The sequence below is a fragment of the Dama dama genome, chromosome 33 (genome assembly GCF_033118175.1).
Source record: "Dama dama isolate Ldn47 chromosome 33, ASM3311817v1, whole genome shotgun sequence".
Taxonomy (NCBI): Eukaryota; Metazoa; Chordata; class Mammalia; order Artiodactyla; family Cervidae; genus Dama; species Dama dama.
In genome coordinates, this window is record NC_083713.1 from 63,765,896 (window position 1) to 63,789,753 (window position 23,858).

General features: G+C 41.7%; 1 protein-coding gene across 1 annotated transcript in view; it reads left to right on the forward strand.

The window, feature by feature from the left end:
- The window catches only part of TMEM163 (transmembrane protein 163), a 263,622-nt gene that overhangs the window by 214,973 nt on the left and 24,791 nt on the right, over window positions 1-23,858 (forward strand). Inside the window, exon 5 of the mRNA XM_061135086.1 lies at window positions 2,301-2,397. Within this exon, the coding sequence (XP_060991069.1) occupies window positions 2,301-2,397 (97 nt within the window). The remainder of the gene's footprint in view (window positions 1-2,300; window positions 2,398-23,858) is intronic.

Below are 23,858 nucleotides of genomic sequence, written 5' to 3' on the forward strand. Positions count from 1 at the left end.
CTCACGGTCCCGTTTGCTAGCAGGGAGAAGTGGTTACTTCAAGTGCTGGGCACAGTGGGTCCATAGTCATCTGTCCTGTGGGATAGCTGGGCCTTGAGCTAGTTGCTTTGGGAGCTTTGATCCCCCAAGCCCTGGAATCCCTGGTCCTGCCCCGGTGTCTGGTCACTAAAGGGCTCTCCAGGAAGCCGTCTCATTCCTACATGATGCCCCTCTTGGCTGTGGTCCCCTCCACCCTGATCACCCTGCCAGGACCGTGGTGACCAGCGCCAGGCACTCCACCTACTGTAGCTGTCTTCATTTCTGCTGCTGTGTCCCTGAGTGCTTTTTGCCTGTAATCTCCACACACCGCCACCACCCCACCCCGCAACACCTACCTGTAATCTCTCTACACATATGCACGTACACACACTCACACACCACCACTCCCCTACCATCCACCACCTTGAGTGCATGTTTTCCCCCAGGCTCCTTATGAGGATGTATGGCGCCCGGGGTGGATCACCTGATTGGTTTATAGGTCCAGGATTCTCTTTAGCTCAAGTCTGTACCAAGAGCCCCAGCCTGCTTATTACTTTTTCCTTTGTTCTTTTGTGCTTCACCCCAGCCCACACTGATCGCTTCTTCTTGTGTTTTTGATTTTGTGATTTTTACTTTTTGGCCTCATGCTACAGCATGTGGGATCTTAATTCCCTGACCAGGGATCAAACTTGCACCTCCTGCATTGGAAAGTGGTGTCATAACCACTGGATTGCCACTGAAGTACCTTCCCATCTGTGTTTTTGAGAGAGTAAAACCTACAACTAATGTGTTGATAAGAAGCCTTTGGAGTGAACTCCACGCACCCTGTTTACCCACTTATTTCTGACCCTTAGGTTTGGGAAAAGGTGTCTGTATATAGGCTGGTTAGGATTCTAAGTAGGTGCCACTTTGGGTCCTGCTATTAGTCCAGAACATGGTAATTAAAGCATGGGAAATGAAAAATGGTTTTATTTTGTAGCTCAGGAGGAGGGCTGAGAAGGTTGCTAAGTGATGGTGACCTCAGGTTGGGACAGGAATGATGTAAGGCTGACTGTAGTTATTCTTGTATTGGTTTCTTTTCTGTTTCTCTTTGTTTTCATTTGGTATTTTGACCCTTGCATCTTGATCATCATTTCCTCAGGTTTACTTTCATTTTCTGTATTTTTACCTCCTGTGAGTGTCTGGGTTGCCAGCTCGTGTATCCCAGGCCCAGTAGTAATCCTCCCAGCTCCCACCCAATTCCCCTGGCTGGGTGTCCTCTGACTTTTCCCATGACCTCATTCCTAACTTGCTGTCATCTCTCCTGTCCATGGTGTCTTGGTTGACCTCATCCTTCCTTTTCTCCTCTCATTTATTTTTTAAAAGAATTGCTTCATTCTGCCATGAACACTCTTTTTCTTTTTACTTTTAATTTTGTTTTGGAGTATAGCCAGTTAACAATGTTATGATAGTTTCAGGTGGACAGTGAAGGGACTCAGCAATCCATATATATGTATCCGTTTCCCGCCCCCCCCCATCCCACCAAACTCCCCTACCATCCAGGCTGCCACATTAGATTGAGCAGAGTTCCCTGTGCTATACAGTAGGTATTTACTGATTGTCCATTTTAAATACAGCAGATGAACTTTCTTCTTTTGTCATTACTGAATCATTCCTCTTTTTATGTTTGAGAAAATCCAAAAGTGTCTATCCTGTTCTATCAGCAAGAGATATCCAGGGTGTGCTTTTCTTTTCCATCATTTAAGCCAGCATTAATGGGTTAATTTTTTAATGCTCTGTGCATTATCTTATTTCCTCTTCAGGTAGGGAATATCACTCCCACTTGACAGATGAGGAAATAGAGGCTAAAAGAAGTTCAGTAGTTTGACCAAGATCGAGCAGCAGGTTAAACGGTAGAACCTGGGAAGTCTCACGTCAGAACCTCCACTCTTTGCTAGTAAACTCTGTACCCTCCAGCTAGAAGAGGGGTGAAATGTCGTGTTGCCAGGCAGGAGAATGGGTTTCATGGCCTTGAAGACCCTTCCATACCAGCATTCGTGGGATGCTGTGAGGTCATGTAGGATGGTGAGACCCTTTCCTGTGAGGTTGATTTTGATGATAAATCATTGAACTGTGTTCTGGAAATGATTCAGTGTTGATTCTGATACTGTGGGTGGGCATGGTGGGAGGACGGCAAATTATGGTGGGTCCAGGGCCTTGGGTTGTGTCATTGTCACTGTCATTGTGTAAACTGGCAAGATGGAATTCTCCCCATTGATCCCCAATGTTCTGCTTCTTCGCAGAGCCTGTGTCATCTTGGGGGTGATATTCCTTCTGTCATCTGTGTGTATAGTGGTCAAAGCCATCCATGACCTCTCGACTAAGCTGCTCCCGGAAGTGGTAAGTTTCTTCTTTTTTCCTAAGAGTCTTTCCTGAGGGTACCAGCCTCCTGTATTACCTATCACCCCAGATTTACTGGGGGAAGTTGGGCAGGTGGAAAGAAAATAAACAGTATCTTAGGAGTCCAGAAGACCTCATATTAGAATGTGAATGACTCAGCAGAGAAAAGCACTGGGCAAGACAGAAAGTTTAGCTGGTGCATGTTCTGTGTCTTTTGAATACTTTTAATGTCTTATATTAAGAGAAATGAGGTGATTTTTATATAGCAGTGATCCAACCTGTGTTGTTTGCATCTGTTCTGCATCCACTCAATGACTTATAGTAAGAATTATTTTTGCCTTTGCACCTCAATTCAGTACATAAATCTATTCACATTAGATTTTATGACACAACTAACATTCAAAATGCAGAAACTGGAGGGCACAATTTCATATTAAAGTGTGTTTTTGCCTCATTTTCTTGGTGAGAGGCACCAGATTCTTTTTTTTTTTTTCTTGCACTCTGACTCTATTTTTGCCCCGCATCTTATGAATACTGATATAAAAATATTTTTACAGTCTCCTGGAGGCTAATTTACTTATCAGGAGATGAAGATACTGCCATTATAATGATTCTCTCTACAGACTTACCTCACAGATGTGATAGGTTTAGTTCCAGACCATCACAGTAAAGCAATAAAGCAAATCACACATTTTTTTTTTTTTTTTTTTTGGTTTCCCAGTGCACATAGAAGTTATGTTAATACTATGTCTATTATATGTAGTCTATTATGTGTTCAATGGCATTATATCTTAAAAAACAAAAACCAATATACATACCTTGATTTAAAAATACCTGTTGCAAAGATAATGTGAGTTATCATCTGAGCCTTCATCAAGTCACAATCTGTTTGCAATGGTAACATCAGAGATTACTGACCATTGTAAGAAATGTAATAATAATGCAGGGGAGTGGGTAGTAAATTGGGAGATCGGGATTGACATATATACATGACTCTATATAAAACAGATAACTAATATGGACCTGCTGTATAGTACAGGGAACTCTACTCAATGCTCTGTAATGACCAAATGAGGAAAGAATCTGAAAGAAATCAAAGAGGACACAAACAGATGAAGAAATATACCGTGTTCATGGATTGGAAGAATCAATATTGTCAAAATGTCTATACTACCCAAAGCAATCTATAGATTCAATGCAATCCCTATCAAGCTACCAACAGTATTTTTCACAGAACTAGAACAAATAATTTCACAATTTGTATGGAAATACAAAAAACCTCGAATAGCCAAAGTAATCTTGAGAAAGAAGAATGGAACTGGAGGCATCAACCTGCCTGACTTCAGACTATACTACAAAGCCACAGTCATCAAGACAGTATGGTACTGGCACAGAGACAGAAATATAGATCAATGGAACAGAATAGAAAGCCCAGAGATAAATCCACGAACCTATGGACACCTTATCTTCGACAAAGGAGGCAAGAATATACAATGGAAAAAAGACAACCTCTTTAACAAGTGGTGCTGGGAAAACTGGTCAACCACTTGTAAAAGAATGAAACTAGAACATTTTCTAACACCATACACAAAAATAAACTCAAAATGGATTAAAGATCTAAATGTAAGACCAGAAACTATAAAACTCCTAGAGGAGAACATAGGCAAAACACTCTCTGACATGAATCACAGCAAGATCCTCTATGACCCACCTCCCAGAATATTGGAAATAAAAGCAAAACTAAACAAATGGGACCTAATGAAACTTAAAAGCTTTTGCACAACAAAGGAAACTATAAGCAAGATGAAAAGACAGCCCTCAGATTGGGAGAAAATAATAGTAAATGAAGAAACAGACAAAGGATTAATCTCAAAAATATACAAGCAACTCCTGCAGCTCAATTCCAGAAAAATAAATGACCCAATCAAAAATGGGCCAAAGAACTAAACAGACATTTTTCCAAAGAAGACATACAGATGGCTAACAAACACATGAAAAGATGCTCAACATCACTCATTATCAGAGAAATGCAAATCAAAACCACAATGAGGTACCATTACACGCCAGTCAGGATGGCTGCTATCCAAAAGTCTACAAGCAATAAATGCTGGAGAGGGTGTGGAGAAAAGGGAACCCTCTTACACTGTTGGTGGGAATGCAAACTAGTACAGCCGCTATGGAGAACAGTGTGGAGATTTCTTAAAAAACTGGAATTAGAACTGTCATATGACCCAGCAATCCCACTTCTGGGCATACACACTGAGGAAACCAGATCTGAAAGAGACACGTGCACCCCAATGTTCATCGCAGCACTGTTTATAATAGCCAGGACGTGGAAGCAACCTAGATGCCCATCAGCAGACGAATGGATAAGGAAGCTGTGGTACATATACACCATGGAATATTACTCAGCCATTAAAAAGAATTCATTTGAATCAGTTCTAATGAGATGGATAAAACTGGAGCCCATTATACAGAGTGAAGTAAGCCAGAAAGATAAAGACCAATATAGTATACTAACACATATATATGGAATTTAAAAAGATGGTAACGATAACCCCATATGCAAATCAGAAAAAGAGACACAGATGTACAGAACAGACTTTTGGACTCTGTGGGAGAAGGCGAGGGTGGGATGTTTTGAGAGAACAGCATCGAAACATGTATATTATCTAGGGTGAAACAGGTTACCAGCCCATGTTGGATGCATGATACAAGTGCTCGGGCCTGGTGCACCAGGAAGACCCAGAGGAATCGGGTGGAGAGGGAGGTGGGAGGGGGGATCGGGATGGGGAATACATGTAAATCCATGGCTGATTCATGTCAATGTATGACAAAAACCACTACAATATTGTAAAGTAATTAGCCTCCAACTAATAAAAATAAATGGAAAAAAAATAAAAAATAAAACAAAACAAAACAAAAAAGAATCTTAAAAAAAAAAAAAGAGTGGCTATATGTATACATGTAACTGATTCTCTTTGCTCTACACCTGAAACTAACACAACATTGTAAATCAACTATCCTCCAATAAAAATATTTTTAAAAGTTTGAACTATTTTGAGAATTAACAGAATGTGACACAGGGACAGAAGTATAGACTTACTGGACCCAGGGTTACCACAAACTTTCAGTTTGTAAAAATAAAAGTAATAATAATTATCTGCCAAGTGTGGTGAGATGAGGTGCGCCTGTTTACAAGTTGCATAGTGATGTCATGCAAAATTACGGGCTCTTCCTTTAGGGTGTGACTTGGTTTGTGCTTGACTATGCACACCATCTTATAAAAGGCCTAAGTTATGAGACCTTGAATTTCACTTTTAGAAAAGCACATGTTAATCTTTTGCAGGTAATGTATTGCATTTGTGTGTGTGTGTTTATGGGGAAGATGAAAATGGAGTGGGCATTACACTGTATTTAGTAGAGCTGTGAAAGTGACTGCCTTAAGTTGTCCTGTGTACCTAACGCCCTCACCCCTTGCCAGCCTGAGCCTGAGAATAGAGCCATTCCTTTGGTACCTCCTCAGGATCTCAACTGTTATTTATCATCACAACTAACACCTCAGTGACGCGGAGGAAAGATGGATAGCAGGGTAGTAGTGTGCCTACCTGTGGATTTCATCTTTCTCAGAAGAGGTGGCTCAAGCAAATAATCCCATCTTATACTCCACATGTTATATCTTATCTTGCCTTGGTCTTCCTGGTTACCTGGGATCCTGGACTTGTTCATCGTCTTCCTTCATCAGACTGACTATCATGTGTTCCATTCCATCAGAATCTGAAGCTTGAAAAAAGTGAAAGTGAACGTGTTGGTTTCTCAGTCATGCCCGACTCTTTGCAGTGCTGTGGACTGCAGGCTGCCCAGCTCCTCTGTCCATGGGATTCTCCCAACAATAATACTGGAGGGGTAGCCATTCCCTTCCCCAGGGGATCTTCCTGACCCAGGGATTGAACCCGGGTCTGCTGCACTGCAGGCAGATTCTTTAGTGTCTGAGCCACCAGGGAAGCCCTTTAAAAATTAGTTGCTCAGTTGTGTCCAACTCTTTGCAAACCCATGGACTGTAGCCCGCCAGGCCTCTACACGGAATTCTCCAGGCAAAAATACTGGAGTGGGTAGCCATTCCCTTCTCCAGGGGATCTTCCCAACCCAGGTGTCAGGCAGGCAGATTCTTTACTGTCTCTTGCACTGCAGGCAGATTCTTTACTGTCTGAGCCACATCTGGACATAAAAGTATTGTGTGATTAAGATGTCAGCAGATAACATCTTTGCATTTTACAAGGGATGGAAATCTGACTCCACTCTAAGAAATGGTTATTGGTGGGAATTTTTAGCACTGGGCTCGTTGACATTTTCATCTATTTAGGTATTAAAAATTAATGTGAGGCAGGGCTTATTTGATGTAGAATGGATAGCTGTGCTCATAGACCCTTGTTGGTGGCCCTCCTTGTTTTTGTCTTGAAAGCTGAACAGGTTTTAACTGAAAACAGCCTTATATCTTATGGTACAAACATTCCTAAGAGAAGAATCTCACCAAGTTAAAGTCCACATCATTGCTAGGGTGTCTCATGCCCAGCCTAGGTGAGATCAGAGAGGGTGACGACCTCTGTGATTGAACCAAGACTGTCCCTGTCCTGGTAGGGTTCACACCCACTATATGTTATTAGTCCTGGTGTGGGATTTAAAAATCATACCTGTTTATGGTCATCCTGTCAGAACTCTAGGAAAGATGCAAGGTGGTCTGTTGTATTTGTTTGTTTCTTTAAACCTTCAGGGTTGTGGAAACGCTGGCATATGCCAAGTAACCAAGGCATATTTATACTTAAGTAACCAAGTAACCAAGGCATATTTATACTTAAAATATTTGGGGAACCCTGGTTAGGAGCAGGTGATTAGTTTCCAGCAGACCAAATGCAGTCTGTGCCTCTTTGTGGCTCATAGTTTGTGGTGGTTGAAACCAGGGAGATTGGTGTTTAGGGTTTTGATGTCCTAAATTTTAGGTCTAAGTTACAGCTTCACCCTTGCCCTCATCTGCAGAATTGCCTGTTTTTAAAAAGATTTTTTTATATGTACCATTTTAAAAGTCTTTATTGAATTTGTTACAGTATTACTTCTGTTTTATGTTTTGGTTTTTTAGCCATGATATATGTAGGATCTTCGCTCCCCAACCAAGGATCAAACCTGCACCCCCTACATTGGAAGACAAAGTCTTAGCCACTAGACCACTAGGGAAGTCCCCAGAATTACCTTTTGATGTATGATTTCCATCAAGTTGTTACATGGGTTTGTCTGAAGCAATGTTTTCCCTGCCCCAGGCCTGTTTCCCCAGCAGCTTCCTTTTTAATGTCACCGGCACAATTCTCAGAGTACGAGTAATTTGTGAGAATGGGTGAGTTTTGAAAGGAAGCCTTACGGTTAGGAATCGCCCTCTTGTGAAGTCAGCTGGCTCTGAGCCATGGTGTCGCTTGCTCCTCAGCGGCCTCATGCTGGAGGAGACAGGCCAGCCCAGTTCTCAGGGGACCCCCGAAAGGATTCCATAGTGTCTCCTGCAAGGGCTTCTTGAGCAGATGGCTGAAGGTTGCTCCCTTAAGTTTGGGCTGCATGGGGTCTCATTGGATCATTGACGAAGCAGATTCCAAAAGAGCCTTCTCAGAAACTGCATGAACTATGCTTCTAGCAGCTGGGGAGTGTGGGTGCTGCCACAAATGCGGTGGCAATGGTTTGGTACTATGTCTGTGGCTGCTTTGACATGAGCAGCGTTGTGTTGCTGTTTTCACACCCACCACGCCCTGTAAGGGAAGGCGGGGACCCGTGGCACCCTTCTCTCTTGTGGTGGCACCTGGGGGCTCCAAAAGCAGAAGTGATCTTCCTGAGGTCATCAGCTGGCTGGTGGCAGTGCCTGGATTTGAACCCTTGTCTCCTTGTCTCGGGCTGTCTTGGCTCCTGATACTGTGGGATTCCGTGGTCCCACTGTTCATTGACTTTTCAAGTCTGAACTTTCTGTCTTATTTCTTCTTCTTCTTTTTTTTTTTTTTTACCCCCTCTATTTGTTTTTTTGCTTTGCTTTTTCTTATCTTCTAATATTCATGTTGAGGTGCCCGGCTCCCAGCTGATTCCACCCCTGGCATTTTCTGGCTACCGCGGCTGCTCCCACCATGCAGGCCCCCTGCAATCTGTGCCACTGACCAGGGTGCGCTCCTGTTGCTTGTCTGTTGAAAAGCATGCAGGCAAGTGTACCAAGAAGTCATGGAAAAGTAGAAGTATGGAGTGAGGGAATTCAGGGGTTACATGGAGTCACGTGGAAAGAGGTGAGGGCGTGGAGGCTGAGTGACTCCCCGCCGCCCCAGTACCCATGTGACCACTGCAAGCAAATTGCTCCATCTCTCTGACTCTGGGCTTCTGGATATGCCACATGGGGACAATACTTAAGTCAGGGGTTTATGATAAAGATCAAGTGAGCCATTTATTTAAAATAATCGATATTATTAACAGGAGACAGTCCTACTATGGTGGTGACTACTCTTAACATTCTGATTGTAAAGTTTCTGAACTGCTCGTGGCCTGAGTTTCTTTCAGATGGGCCCCTTGATCCCTCTTTCCTGCCTCCTGGTCCCCCTCCCTCTGAGTGGATAGGACTAGCGCTTGTCTCTGTCTGGCTTCAGGTGGCCACAGCCAACTCTGGGCCCCTTCCTTTTGGGGAACACCCAGCACACTGTAGGCAGGCTGTCCTCTAAGTCTAACTCACCACTCGTTGGCTGTGAGATTTCCAGCAAATTGTGTCTTCTCTCTGAGAGACAGTTTCCTTCTTTGTAAATGGGTGTCATGCCCCCTGCTCCACAGCAAACATTGTAAGAACTAAACGATGCGATGAATGTGGAGTTGCTCCAACTGTCGTGTGCTTGGCGAAAGCAGAAGGTATTATGTCAGATCCCATGACCCAGGAAGTCTCCTCCTTTCCCATGCACTTTCTCTCAGCAACCTGTTGAGTTGTACTAGCTCATTACACTTTTCTGTTCATAGACTGTGACTTGTTTACTTTGAGCTCTTGACAGTGTCTGGGCCTGACCTCCTCTTTAAGTCACATGCACTATAAGTGATAACAATTATAATTAAAATGATGCATTGTTCCCAAATGGCAATGAATAACATATGGTCATTTGCTGATAATAATAATTGCTACCATGTGAGTGCCTACTGATCCCTACCGTTCCTACTGTCTAGGCATTGGGGATTCAAAGTTAACTAGCACTAATGATTAGTGTTTCTTCATTGCTCTACAAAGTCCTTGACTTCTCCTAGGAGCTGGCATTTGCTTTCCAGGAGCTCACAGCTGGGGAGAGACCCAGAGAGCTTAAACATTTGATTTAGGTGATGAGGGCTGTAGTAGAGACAGTCAAACCTGCCATGGGGCAGGCGTGTTGGGGTCTCCACTGTCATCTGAAGGAAGAGTGGACACTGGGGAGACAGGCTTGAGTGAGGAGGGTCTGGGGCTGAGGTCCAGGGAGGAGGAGGCTCTTAGAGGCAGAGCAGCCACAGGGACCATAGGATCTGTGTGAGCTTGCTTTCTTTTTCTCAGGCCTTTGTTTCCTGTTTATGTCAGTGTGTCTGGGTAGGAGGAAGGAATAGAGAAAGGAAAAGGGAGAAGGAAGAAAGGAAAAATAACTCTGTTGTGGGTCAGGAGTGGTTGCTCGGCATCATTTTGATTCTTCTTCCTTGAGTCGCAGGGTTGCTTTTTAAACCTCCCCTTGTTTTCTCTCAGCTAAGTTCTTGCCTGAGAGTCCATCCCGCCCACCAGCACAAAGGAGCTTCCGCCAAGAGGAGGGAGCCCCTCTCACAACTGTGTTCTTTCAGGCAACCAGTCATGAGCCCTGTTTCATTTCCAGTCCTCGGGGTACATGAAGGCGGCTCACGGTGTGGGGTAGCCGCCTGCTTTCATGGGCACATCTCTTCCCACACTGTTGCTATATCTCCCTCACTCAGAGGCTTGGCTGGCTTTGCAGAGCTGGGGGCGGTCAGTGGTGTCCTTGCATGGGCCCCCGATGGGATTTCACTCTCAGGAACAAAGCTAGAGAGATAACTCTTGTAAAGGATATATTAGGATTGTACTTGCAAGTCCACAGCCGAGAACGTTCCCCAAGGATCTTCCTTCACAGTGACTGTGACTCTTGGATTTGAAGGCTTTTGTTTTAGTGAGATGTTTAGCATTCAGGAGTGACTGGGTAAGAGTTCCTTAAGTTCCTCAGTAGCTTGTCATCTCTTGGTCCATCTTTACCGGGTGGAGAGGATGGAACCAGCTCAGCCTGCCCCCTACCCATGCCCCTGTTTGTCTCCTCTCTTTCCTCCTTCCCTCTCACTCAGGGCCTCTCCCCTTCCCCTCTGAGCTTGTCCACTTTGGAAATTGCACCTCTGCACTCACTCCTTCTCCTCCTGAAACCCTCAGTCACTGCCTGCCTGACTCCTCCTCCTCCTCAGGCAGATCCCTTCAGGTCCTTCCCATCCCCTTCTAGCCTCTGTTGCTCTCACAGATGCTCTGTCTGAAGACACTCATCCCTTTCTTCCCATTCCTCTTGTCCCCTCAGCTTCAAACCCAGCCTCCCCTCAGCCTGCCCCAGCAGTCTTTCAAATCCATTCTGTATGACCTCTCTTGGGAGGTAGGAGATGGTTAACAGGAGGACATGAGAGAGGATGGAGGGGCCAGGAGTGAAGGCTTGGGGCCCGGTGAGCAGGCTCACAAAGATGCTGCCAACCCAGTCAGCTTGTCCGCCTCAGGTCTTCTGGAGCAAGTGCCTCATCCATGGGAGTAAGGTTCTTGAGGCTCTTGTACTGAATGAGTACTCAGAGGCATGTCACCTTGTGGTTAAAGATGTGGGAGAGAATTCCCTGATGATTCAGTGGTTAGGACTCTGCACTAGATGAGTCACAAGCTGGAATCAAGATTGCTGGGAGAAATATCAGCAACCTCAGATAGGCGGATGATACCACTCTAATGGCAGAAAGTGAAGAGAAACTAAAGAGCCTCTTGATGAGGGTGAGAGAGGAGAGTGAAAAAGCTGGCTTAAAATTCAATATTCAAAAAACTAAGATTAAGGCATCCAGTCCCACCACTTCATGGCAGATAGATGGGGAAACAGTAGAAATAGTGACATATTTTATTTTCTTGGGCTCCAAACTCACTGCAGATGGTGCCTGCAGCCATGAAATTGAAAGACGCCTGCTCCTTGGAAGAAAAGCTGTGACAAACCTAGACAACATACTAAAAAACAGAGACGTCACTTTGCCGACAAAGGTCCGTAGAAAAAAACAAACTATGGTTTTTTTCCCAGTAGTCATGTAAGAATGTGCGAGTTGGACCATGAAGAAGGCTGAGCACTGAAGAATTGTTTCTTTTGAATTGTGGTGCTGGAGAAGACTCTCGAAAGCCCCTTGGACTGCAAAGAGATGAAACCAGTCAACCCTAAAGGAAATCAACCCTGAATATTCACTGGAAGGACTGAAGCTGAAGCTACAATACTTTGGCCACCTGATGTGAAAAGCCGACTCACTGGAAAAGGCCCTGATACTGAGAAAGACTGAAGGCAAAAGGAAAAGAGGGAGGCAGAAGATGAGATGGTTAGCATGACTGACTCAGTGGACATGAATCTGAATAAACTCTATGAGATTGTGAAGGATTGGGAAGCCTGGCGTGCTGTAGTCCATGGGCTCCCAAAGAGTCTGAACACAACTTAGTGACTGAACAGCAGCGACAGCTTCCACTGTAGAGGTCATGGGTTTGATCCCTGGTCAGAGAAGTAAGGTCCTGCATGCTGGCGGTGCAGCCAATTAAAAAAAAAAAAAAATGTGGATGCTGAGGTCAAGGAAACAGAGCCCAACTCTGCCTCTTCCTAACTAGAGAAAGATGGGGCAGGAGTCCCAGCCTTCTATGTCTCAGTCTCTTTTTTGTAAAATGGAAATAGTAATAGCAGTCTTCTTGCTAAGCTTGCTAAGAAAGAAAATAAAACAATATAGATGATGCATTTAGCAAATAATTGTTGAGTGAACGTTGACTAATACTATGGTTGTTGGACCAGAGAAGAGGTTTCTAAGGAAGTTGGTGGACCTTTTGATGCCTTTAGTTCTGGAAGCTTAGTCTGTATTGAACCATCCAGGAAATGCATTCAGGGATCCTATTTTCAGCTCAGATTGGATAATGGTGTAGGTACCTTCTTGTGCAATAGTCTGTAATTCCTAGATTTGCTATGAGCAATAGATTCATGTTCCCATATGACATGCTCTCAAGCATAACTCTGAATTTAATTTGGGAGTTGTGTTGACTCCCAAATACTTTAAAAACAGACACTTGTACACAGTCAAGTTCCTCACCATCCATCCAACCTGCCAACATCTCCCCAGCACTGCACAGAGAAAGGCAGAAAATTCCTGCTGTTAGACTATCAGTGGTGTCCCACTCTTACTACTTTAGACAGAATTATTCTATCACCTCAGCAAGGCTGACCTCTTCATTTATTCTAGAGCCACAGCCCACAAGTTTCTAAACAGAAGAGAACTGAGCTCTGATGAAAGTGAGTTATATTGGCTGGAGTGATCTCTTGGAGAATAGAGCCCAGAAATAGATGTGTACATATCTGGTCAACTGGCTTTCAACAAAGGTGCCAGGGCAATTCAGGAGGGAAAAAAGTCTCTTTTCAACAGATGGTGCTGGAGCAACTGGAAAGCTTTATGGACAAAAATGGACATTTACCTTTATATAAAAACTAGATCAAAGTGGATCAAAAACCTCAATGTAAAATCTCAAACCCTAAAACTTCTAAAGGAAAGCAAAACAGAACATTAGGTATTTAGGTGAAATTTATTAGATTTGGCAGTAAAATTTGCACCATAAAATTAAAAAATTGAAAATTGGACTTTATAAAAGTAAGAAACCTTTGCTATGGCACCATTTATGACAAGACTTCACAGACAGTATACATAGATCAGACAAAAGACTTGTCTCCAGAACACGTAAAGAACAGTTTAATAAGAAGACCCAGTAGTCATGTATGGATGTGAGAGTTGGACTGTAAAGAAGATTGAACACCAAAGAATTGATGGTTTGGAACTGTGGTGCTGGAGGGAGAAGACTCTTGAGAGTCCTTTGGACTACAGGAAGATCAAACCAGTCAATCCTGAATGAAATCAACCCTGAATATTCATTGGAAGGACTGGTGCTGAAGCTCCAATACTTTGGCCACCTGATGCGAAGAGTTGACTCACTGGAAAAGATCCTGATACTGGAAAAGACTGCGGGCAAAGAGGAGAAGGGGGTGACAGAGGATGAGATGGTTGGATGGTTGACTCAATGTACATGAGTCTGAGCAAGCTCGGGGAGATAGTGAAGGACAGGGAAGCCTGGCATACTGCAGTTCATGTGGTCGCAAAGAGTTGGACATGACTTAGTGACCGAACAATAACAATAACAAGAAGAAGACAAACAATCTGATAACAGAACAGGCATAAGATTTACAGACAGTTGCTAGGAGAAGAGATAAATGAAGAGCCAATAAGCACATGAAAAATTGCTCAATATTATTAGTCTCCATGGAATTACAAATTAAAACCACCATAAGATACCACTACATACCCGTTTGAATGTCTAAACTTGAAAAAAACAAAAATATGTGGACCATTTACAGCTCTCATACATTGATGATGAGAGGATAAAATGGTTCATGTACTTTGGAAGAGAGTTCAGAGGTTTGTTAAAACATAAACATCCATTTACAATATGACCTAACCATTCCTTCCCTAGATATTTACCCAAGAGAAATGAACATATACATTTGTAGAAAGACCCTCAAACAAATGTTTATTACATTTGGATTTCTCATATCAAAACTTAAAACTAATCCAAATGTCTATGAATACGTGAAAAGGTGGTATATCCATACAGTGGAACACTACTCAGCAATAAAAAAGGCACTGCTGACTCATACAACGACATGGATGAAACTCAGAACAATTAAAGTGGGTTCCAGATGCAAAGCCAAAAGAAATACATTAATAGTGTACAGGCATACCTTGGAGATTCTGTGGATTTCATTCTATACCATTGCAAAATATTGTAATAAAGCAAGTCATGTAAAGTTTTAGGTTTCCCAGTACATAGAAAAGTTACATTTATACTATACTATAGTCTATTAAGTGTGCAGTAACATTATATCCAAATATATACACATATACCTTAATTTTAAAAATAGTTTATTGCTAAAAATGCTAACCATCATCTTTAGCCTTCATTGAGTTGTAGGTATCATCAAACATCATGGATCACAGATCACCACAACAAATATAATAATAATAAAAAAAGGTTGAAACAGTGTGAGAATTACCAAAATATGACAGAGACACAAAGTGAGCAAATGCAGCTAGAAAAATGGCGCTGACAGACTTGCTCAATGCTTGGTTGCCACAAGCCCTCAATTTATAATAAATACGGTATCTGTGAAGCACAGTAAAAGGAGATATGCCTGTTTCATTCCACTTATATAAATTTTTAGGTGCAATCCCAGTAGCCATGACATGGAAAAAAGCTAATAAATGGATAATAAATAAAAAAAAAATAAATGGATAAAGAAAATGTGGTGTATATATACAGTGGAATATTACTCAGCCTTTAAAGAGGAATGAAAAAATGCCATTTGTAGCAACAGGATGGACCAAGAGATTATCACACAAAGCGAAGTAAGTAATAAGGAGAAAAACAAATACCATATGATATCACTCATATGTGGAAGCTAAAATCTGACACAAATGAACTTATCTACAAAGCATACTCACAGATGTAGTGAACAGACTTGTGTTTACCAGAGGGGGGGAGGGAGGGCTGGGATGAGAAGGACTGGGAGTTTGAGATTAGCAGATGCAAAAATATTATATATAGAATGGATAAGCAACAAGGTCCTGCTTAGCACAGGGAGCTATATTCCATGTCCTGTGATAAACCATAATGGAAAAGAATGTGAAAAAGAATGTATATATAGTATAACTGAATCACTTTGGTGTACAGCAGAAATTAGCACATTGCAAATCAACTACACATCAATAAAATAAATTCTAGGTGCAGTCTAAACTATAGTGGCAAAAGGCAGATAGTGGTTGCCAGAGGTTGGTGTTAGAAGTGGGAGGGATTACTGAAGAGTCATAAGGAAGCTTTTGGGGGTGATGGAAAATATCCTCTTGCTTTTGGTGATGGTTTCACAAGCATATGTCAACACTGATCAAGCTGTCTGCTTTAAATATATACAGTGCAAGTACATCCAGATGACACGCTTGAACACAAGTGACCTCACATTGCCGCACCAGATAGGAATCCTGCTCAGATCTAACAGGATAAATATCTTAAGGTGCTATGAAGTGAGAGTTTAGTTTCCTGACTCTAACCCATACCTGGAATATGGACAGCACTGCTAAAATTTATCCTGTAAACAGTCAATGCTATGAAGACAAAATAAATGATAAGAGAGGAAAGTGCAAATAGTAGGCTAAATGTAACAGCTGTCGTCAGAGGTACCTAGTAAGAGGAGCTTTTGCTGAAAATGACCGATCTCATGTAGTTGCCACAAACACCCCGGAAGTGCCAGCTGGTGGCTCAGTCTCTTGAGTGAGAGTATTAACCATTTTAAACCTGAAAATGTGGGTGGTCTGTCTTTTCAGTTCCGTGCATGCAGTGCAATTTATTTGTCAGTTCAGGTGTTACCTAGGAAATTGCTCTGAAGGATCTCTTATTGGTTCTCTTTTCCTTGCTATTGTAAGCCTTGGATTTTAATCAGAATGTGATGTCTGTGAGCAGTCTGCCGTGTTGCTCTATTCAATTACACCTCTTTGTGCTTTCTGTTTCATAAAAGCGCTTTTTAGCTTGAGGCTCATTAGACCTTCACAGTATTTCCGAAGTGGGCAGAGATACCACCATTTTATAACAAGGAAACAGATCTTCAGATAAAAAAATTAAAATGACTGTAGTATCCAGTGTCAGAGGCACACACGGCAAACCCAGACCTGGTCTGGTTGGGGGCTCTTTCTCTTCCATGGACTGCCTCCTGAATACTTCCGAGTTTGAGACCCCAAAGCAAGCTTTTCAGAAAAGCTAATACAACTGACTTCCTTTCCAGGTTGAGAAAATGCAGCCCACAGACTCTTCATAGGAGATTCTGAATCAGCTCCTTGTCTAGGGTTTCCCACACTCAACTCAATGGGAGTGAACTCTGTCCACCCCTGCCATCTTCCCTGTGGCCTTGAAGATCCCAAGATGACATGTGCTATGAAAGCGTGTCTAGGGGTCCTCTGGGTTATGGTAACAAAAATGGAGAAGAGAGAGGAAGGGGAGGAGAGAGGGACGTGTGCTCATCCTTCATCTCCTAGAAACGTCTGTGTGTTTAAAGACACGGGTGTTTATCAAAGGTGGCTGTTGCAGGGTCAAGGTTGAATACATTGCTATTTAGATGCGTCTGTACTTGACCTCAGAAAGTTTATCTCTTGGTACCTGTTTTCCCAACTAGAATGAGAGAAGTTATCACGCTAACTTAGCACTTCTTTTTCTTTGTGAGATTTTGAGAGTGCTTTTATCTTTGCAAGAATAACCTTTTTTTTCAAAAGTGATTTAACATTTTAAGGTAATTAGTTTTTTCATTCACTTCCCTAAGTATAGCATGGACAGTGCAGTCCTCATAACATTTCTGATTTTCTGCTTATTGTTTAGCTAATGGAGAGAATCGTACTGAATGCCTTTTTATTGCTCAAGCTTTGACTGAAGTACACCTGTGTGTCTGGTGCACACCACACATCCCAGTAGAGCAGAGCCATGGACCACGTTTCCACAGTGATGAGAGCGCCTCCTGTAAATCACTTGTGCTCTGTTCTCCCATCACATGAGCAGTGCTGGTACTTTGAAACAGTCTGCCTGTGACTGGAATGTATTTGGTGACAAAGCCACATGTTACTGGGTTGTTAAGGAAACATTTGATACTGGGAAATAATAGGCTGGACAAAAAGTTTGTTCAAGTGTTCCCAAACATGTCAAACTTTTTTGCCAACCCAATAGTTTGGGCACATTGGGTAAAAATTCTTCTTAAATAATCCAGTTGAAAGTGGGCTCTCTCATCATCTGAGCCTCCATGGACTCAATATAGGACCTTTACTCTAAACACGTTATGGGAAAACTTGAACTTTTTGGCCAATTCAATAGTTTGGGCATATTGGGTAAACATTCTTAAATAATCCAGTTGAAAGTGGGCTCTCTCATCATCTGAGCCTCCATGGACTCAATATAGGACCTTTAAAGAACTTTCTGAACAGAGATAAAGCATGAGAACTGAGCTGACTGTGGGCGCTCGTGAAGGTCAGCTGCTAAAGGAGGGACCCTGGACTTTCTCCTTTGTTTCTGTACAGTGGCTGTTCACAGAGGGAGGCTGTGTGCAGAGACTGTTACAAGAGGAAGAGCTGAGTTAAGGCTCTCACTGTTGAGAGCTGTGGTCATCCACGGTCCGCCTTCTGCTAGTGAGAAGCAGCATTGGTGACCATGTTGCAGTAGGCTCTGCCTGCTGTCCTTCTGTTTTACCTAACCCTCCCCCATCTCCATTTGGCATTATCCAAATACCACCCCACTCCAGTGTAGGTGCCCTGCTTCCATGACACCTCGTGTTGATTGCTGGGCACACTATAGTGCAATTTCCTGTCTACTTGTCTCCCTGGGAAGACTGTCGGCTGTTTGATGACTTAGCCTTGCATGTAGCAGAAACTCAGTAAATGGGCTGCACGCATGAGGCTATTGCCCTACCAGGCAACAGGCTAGAGCCACATGTAGGAAAAGGTTGTAACTAAGAGGAGCTTATCTCTCAAGGAAATCCAAGCAAAGATTACCTGGGACCTTGCTCTGGACACTTACTGACCTCTGTGAAAGAAACTCTTGCTTGCAAAGCTGGCTTGTCTCAAACCCCCGCCCCCGCAATCCATTTATATCCTAGAGTTTTCTGTGTTGTGGTGCTAGAGATATATGTGAAGAGGTGATACAAGGGTGAGGCACTCCATATCTCTGGCTCCTTTAGACCATTGATGATGTTAATTGCCCATCATGTAGATTCATGTACCTTTAACCTCTCTCCCATTGGTGGACACTGGGTAATTTCCAGCTTAGTCACTATATCAAAGCTGGTAAAATGAACCTGTTATACTATCATGGTACTGTGTAGTGTGGGCAGATGGTGTTTGTTTTTTCCTTCTTTTTAAAAAAATTTTCATTACCGTGTAGTTTATCTACAATGTGTTAATTTCAGGTGTACAACAAAGTGAATCAGTTATACATATATCAGTTACACATATTTTTAGATTCTTTTCGCATATAGATCATTACAGTGTGTTGAGTAGAGTTCCCTGTGCTATACAGGAGGTCCTTATTAGTTATGTTTTATATATGGTAATGTGTATATGTCAATCCCAATTCCCAATTTATTCCTCCCCCACTGTTACCCCCTGGTAACCATAAATTTACTTTCTATAATACATCTGTAACTCTATTTCTGTTTTGTAAGTTCATTTATATCTTTTAAAAAAATTAGTATAATTGCTTTACAACGTTGTGTTGGTTTCTGCCATATACCAAAGTAAATCAGCTGTAAGTATGTATATCCCCTCCTTCTTGCATCTCCCTCTTACTCCTCCATCCAAAGACACTATCCCACTCCTCTAGGTCATCACGGAGCACCCAGCTGAGCTTGCTCTGCTTATATAGCAGCTTCCCACTAGCTGTCTGTTTTACACGTGGTAGTGTATATATGTCAGGGCTCCTCTCCCAGTTCATCCCACCCTCCTCTTCCCCACTGTGTCCACCTGTCCATTCTCTTAAGTCTGCATTTATATTCCTGCCCTGCAAATAGGTTCCAGATGGTGTTTTTTTGAGAATAGTATTTTGGAGAGGAATTTTTGGATAGTAGAGGATGTGCGTGTTTTAATAGGTACTGCCAATTTGCCCTTGAATGTGGCTGCACCAGTTTACATTCTCGATTGTCACTGTATTTGATAACCTTCAAACTTACCAGTTTTCCAGTCTAATGAGAGAAAAATGATATTTCATTTTAGTCTGCTTTCCCTTCATTATTGGTGAAATCAATTATACATTAAAAGGTATATTTATCGTCTGTTTCCTCTGTTATAAACGGCTACTTTGCCCATTTTTCTGTTGTTTTCTTTTTCTTATTTGTTCTTAGGAGTTATTTATATGTTCTGTGTACCAGTCTTGCTGTATACAAGTTGCAAATAATTTTAGAAGTAACCCCTTGCCCTCATCTTGCGTTTTGAGTGTCATGAAATTTACCAGTCTTTTCCTTTGTGAGATTGTGGTGGTTGTGTTTTCCTGGAGAAGGTAGAGGGTTAAGAATGCTTTTACTCCTGTGAATTAGATAATAATAATGCATGAATGTGAATAAATGAATAAATCCATCCATCAGTTTATGCATAATCCTCCAATAATAGAAACTGAGAGTCTGCGTTAGGTTTTATTTGGGTAAACAGTTATTCCTCATTCCTGCTCTTTCCATATGTATGAAAGAATCTTCTTTTAAAATAATCTTGGCCTATCTTTGCCCCAGGGAAGAAGTGGCTTTCTTATCTGATCGCTGTATTGGGGAGAAGGGCCTCTCTCTATCTCTATTTGAGATCTGCCTTTCTGTAGACAGCACAGGTTCTCTTAACCTTTGCTCATTTGATGCAGAGGCCCTTCCTCCACTGGGATGCACGAGTGCTCACTGTGTCTAGCTCTTTGCCGCCCCGGGGACTGTAGCCCATCAAGCTCCTCTGTCCGAGGGATTTCCCAGGCAAGAATGCTGGAGTGGGTTGCCGTTTCCTCCTCCAGGGGATCTTCCTGACCAGGGGTTGAACTCGCATCTCCTGCCTTGCAGGTGGATGCTTTACTGAAGACCTGTGCTTTTCTTGTCTGAATAATTATGGAGCTCAGATTTGGAAACCAGTTTTGCACATATCTAAGCCATGTTCTCCAACATCATCTTTGATGGTAATAAAGCTTACATTTTTGTTTAGAAAGAAAAATACATTACGCCTGGATGCCGTGAAGATATCTTTACCTTATTTTCTTTTAATACCTGTAAGAAATTAGACTTTAAAATTGGGCCTTTAGTTGATCTAGAGTTTATTTTTGTGTTTGGTATGCTTTAGATATTAAATTTTGTTGATTCACCCTGCTCCCACCTGAGATGATTATACTGCTTTCCCAATACCATTTCAAACACCATATCCATCATATGACACCTTCCCATGGGTGTGTGGCTGGCTTTGAATTTCATACTTGAGGTTCAATGGATCTGTCAGTTCATTCTGTTCTAGTGCCATACTTGTAGAATTTCTGTAATTACAGTAAGTCTTAACATTCAGTCACCCTATCTTCTAGGGTTTTTGAAGAGGTTTTGACTAATGTTGCATTTGTAATACTCCATATGAATTTTGAAGTCATTTTGACAAGTGGGATGAAAAATCCTTTTGGAGTATTGTGAATTGCATTCAATTCATTAATTTTGAGAGAAACTTTCTTTTTTTAGCTATTTAACACTCTCCTCCATTTCATCCATCTCCATGAGGACCTTAGAAATTTTTGCTAGGGCTATACCTTTATAGTTTGTAAGTTTTGCTGCTTCATATTTATTTCATTTTCTAAATTATTACTGCATAAAAGAGGTAATGATATCTGAATATTGATTTCATTAGCCTGTAACCTTGCTGATTTTTAAAATTAGTTTCACTTTTCAGTTGATTATTTTGGCTATATCATATGACAGTTTTATTTTTTCTTTCCAATTCTAATATTTCTCCTTTTGTCTTATGTTGTTTATTAGCCAAGATCTTTAGTACAATATTGAATGGTTTGCTGTTGATTTCAGAGCAATGGCTGCATTTCTTATTTATAAAGGATCTGTTTGTTTGTTTGTTTTTTAAATTACAAAGAAATGTGGAATTTTGAGTATCTTTTCTGTGTACTCTGAGATGTTTCTTTTAACATGTTCATATTTTAATTAATCAGTATTTTAATATTGAGGCATCCTTGCACTTTCAAGTGAATCCTGCTTGGTCAGGATATTATTATCATTTTAGTCTATTGCTGGTTTCCACTTACTATTTCATTTAGGAATTTTGCATCTGTGCTCATAAGTGGCATTGGTGTAAAGCTTCTGTCCTTGTGTATCACATATAATGAATTGAGTAAACTTTTCTTCATTTTCTGTGCTCTGGAGTACTGATTATAATGTAGGAATTACTTGTTCCTTTAGGTTTTAGTCAAGCTGATCTGCAAAATTGGGGATGCTGCCCTTTGGAGAGACAGTGAAGGGTGTCATCTGTTAAGATGGTGAACTCTGGGGCCAGGCTGCCCAAGTAAATTAGCTGTGGCCCTGGGACCACTTACTTTACCTCTGGTTCCAGTTTTCTCATCTCTAAAATAAACATTAGCATCTCTTTCATATCATTGTAAGACTTAATGCAGTTAATACACATAAAAAGGGTCTTAAAAAATGTTCAACAGTTAATCTTAATGATAGGTGTTTGTGGCTTCTATTATCAGCATCATCATTATTGTTATTATTGAGGCTTTTTTTCTTGCCATCTCAAATATGTTATAGTTTTTGTTTTTGGAACATTTTTCAAAATTTGTTTTTTATAGAAAATTGCCCATTTTATCTAGGCCTTCAAATTTACTGCATTAAAGTTGTTCGTATTATTTTCATATAATTTAAAGATCTCTAATTCCCCAGTCCTTCTATGCCCTCTTATTGCTAGTGTTTTTTGATGCTCCTTTTGTCTCTGAAGCTAGCTTGCCAAAAGTTTTTCCTTTAAAAAAAAACTGCTTTTGATCATGTAGATCAAGTTGATTTGCTTTCTAGTTCATTAAGCTCTCATCTTTATTTTGTTCATGCTCACTTTTGGGGGTGATTAAGTGAGTTTCATGTTGACATATTGTTTTTCTTTTTCTGTTTTGCTTCCAAACTATGGGAGAGACAGACATTCGTTCGTGTAAGGAGCTAGCAGAGTCCATTTGCTTGGAAGGGTGTTCTGCATGGCCCTTTTCCACATTGTCTCTATTAGGTGTTAAACTTTCAGGGTTCGGGCTACCCTCTGCCGTGTAAACCGTGCCTAATAAGCACTTCTGATGCAGGCCCACTATGTTTAAGTGTGAGGAACAACTTTACTGGCTGATCCGCCCAATGGCTGTTCTTGGGGTAACTATCTGATAAGAGTGTGTTACCCAGTGCCACGGTCAGTTTAATGTGTCAACTGGTTGTGGGTGCATGTTGAGTTGCTTTAGTTGTGTCTGACTCTTTGTGACCCCATGGACTGTAGCCCACCAGGCTCCTCTGTCCATGGGGTTCTCCAGGGAAGAATACTGGAGTGGGTTGCCACGCCCTCCTCCAAGGGAATCTTCCCAACCCAGGGATTGAACCTAAGTCTCTTCTTACATCTTCCTGATTGGCAAACAGATTCTTTACCACTACTGCCACCTGGGAAATCTATCAAAGCACAGTACAGCCACTATGGAGAACAGTGTGGAGATTCCTTAAAAAACTGGAAATAGAACTGCCATATGACCCAGCAATCCCACTCCTGGGCATACACACCAAGGAAACCAGAACTGAAAGAGACGTGTACCCCAGTGTTCATCGCAGCACTGTTTATAATAGCCAGGACATGGAAGCAACCTAGATGCCCATCAGCAGACAAATGGGTAAGAAAGCTATGGTACATATACACAGTGGAATATTACTCAGCCTTTAAGAAGAATTCATTTGAATCAGTTCTAATGAGATGGATAAAACTGGAGCCCATTATACAGAGTGAAGTAAGCCAGAAAGACAAAGACCAATACAGTATACTAATGCATATATATGGAATTTAGAAAGATGGTAATGATAACCCTATATGCAAGACAGAAAAAGGGACACAGATGTATAGAACAGATTTTTGGACTCCATGGGAGAAGGCGAGGGTGGGATGATCTGATAGAATAGCATCGAAACATGTATATTATCAAGTGTGAAACAGATCGCCAGTCCAGGTTGGATGCATGAGACAACTGCTCAGGGCTGGTACACTGGGATGACCCAGAAGGATGGGATGGGGAGGGAGGTGGGAGGGGGTGTTTAGGATGGGGAACACATGTAAATCCATGGCTGATTCATGTCAGTGTATGGCAAAAACCACTACAATATTGTACAGTAATTAGCCTCCAACTAATAAAAATAAAAGAAAAAAATTTTTATTAAATGTCTGTTAATGTAATCGATTTCCTTTATGATCTATTATATATTTTATCTTATGTTCTTAAAGTCATTTTCTCTTTTCTCGTGGGCTAGTCAACTTCCCAAGGCAGTAGGTACACTCCCTCAACTCTGTCTTTTCTATGTGGTAATCCAGTGATTGCAGCCATGATATTAAAA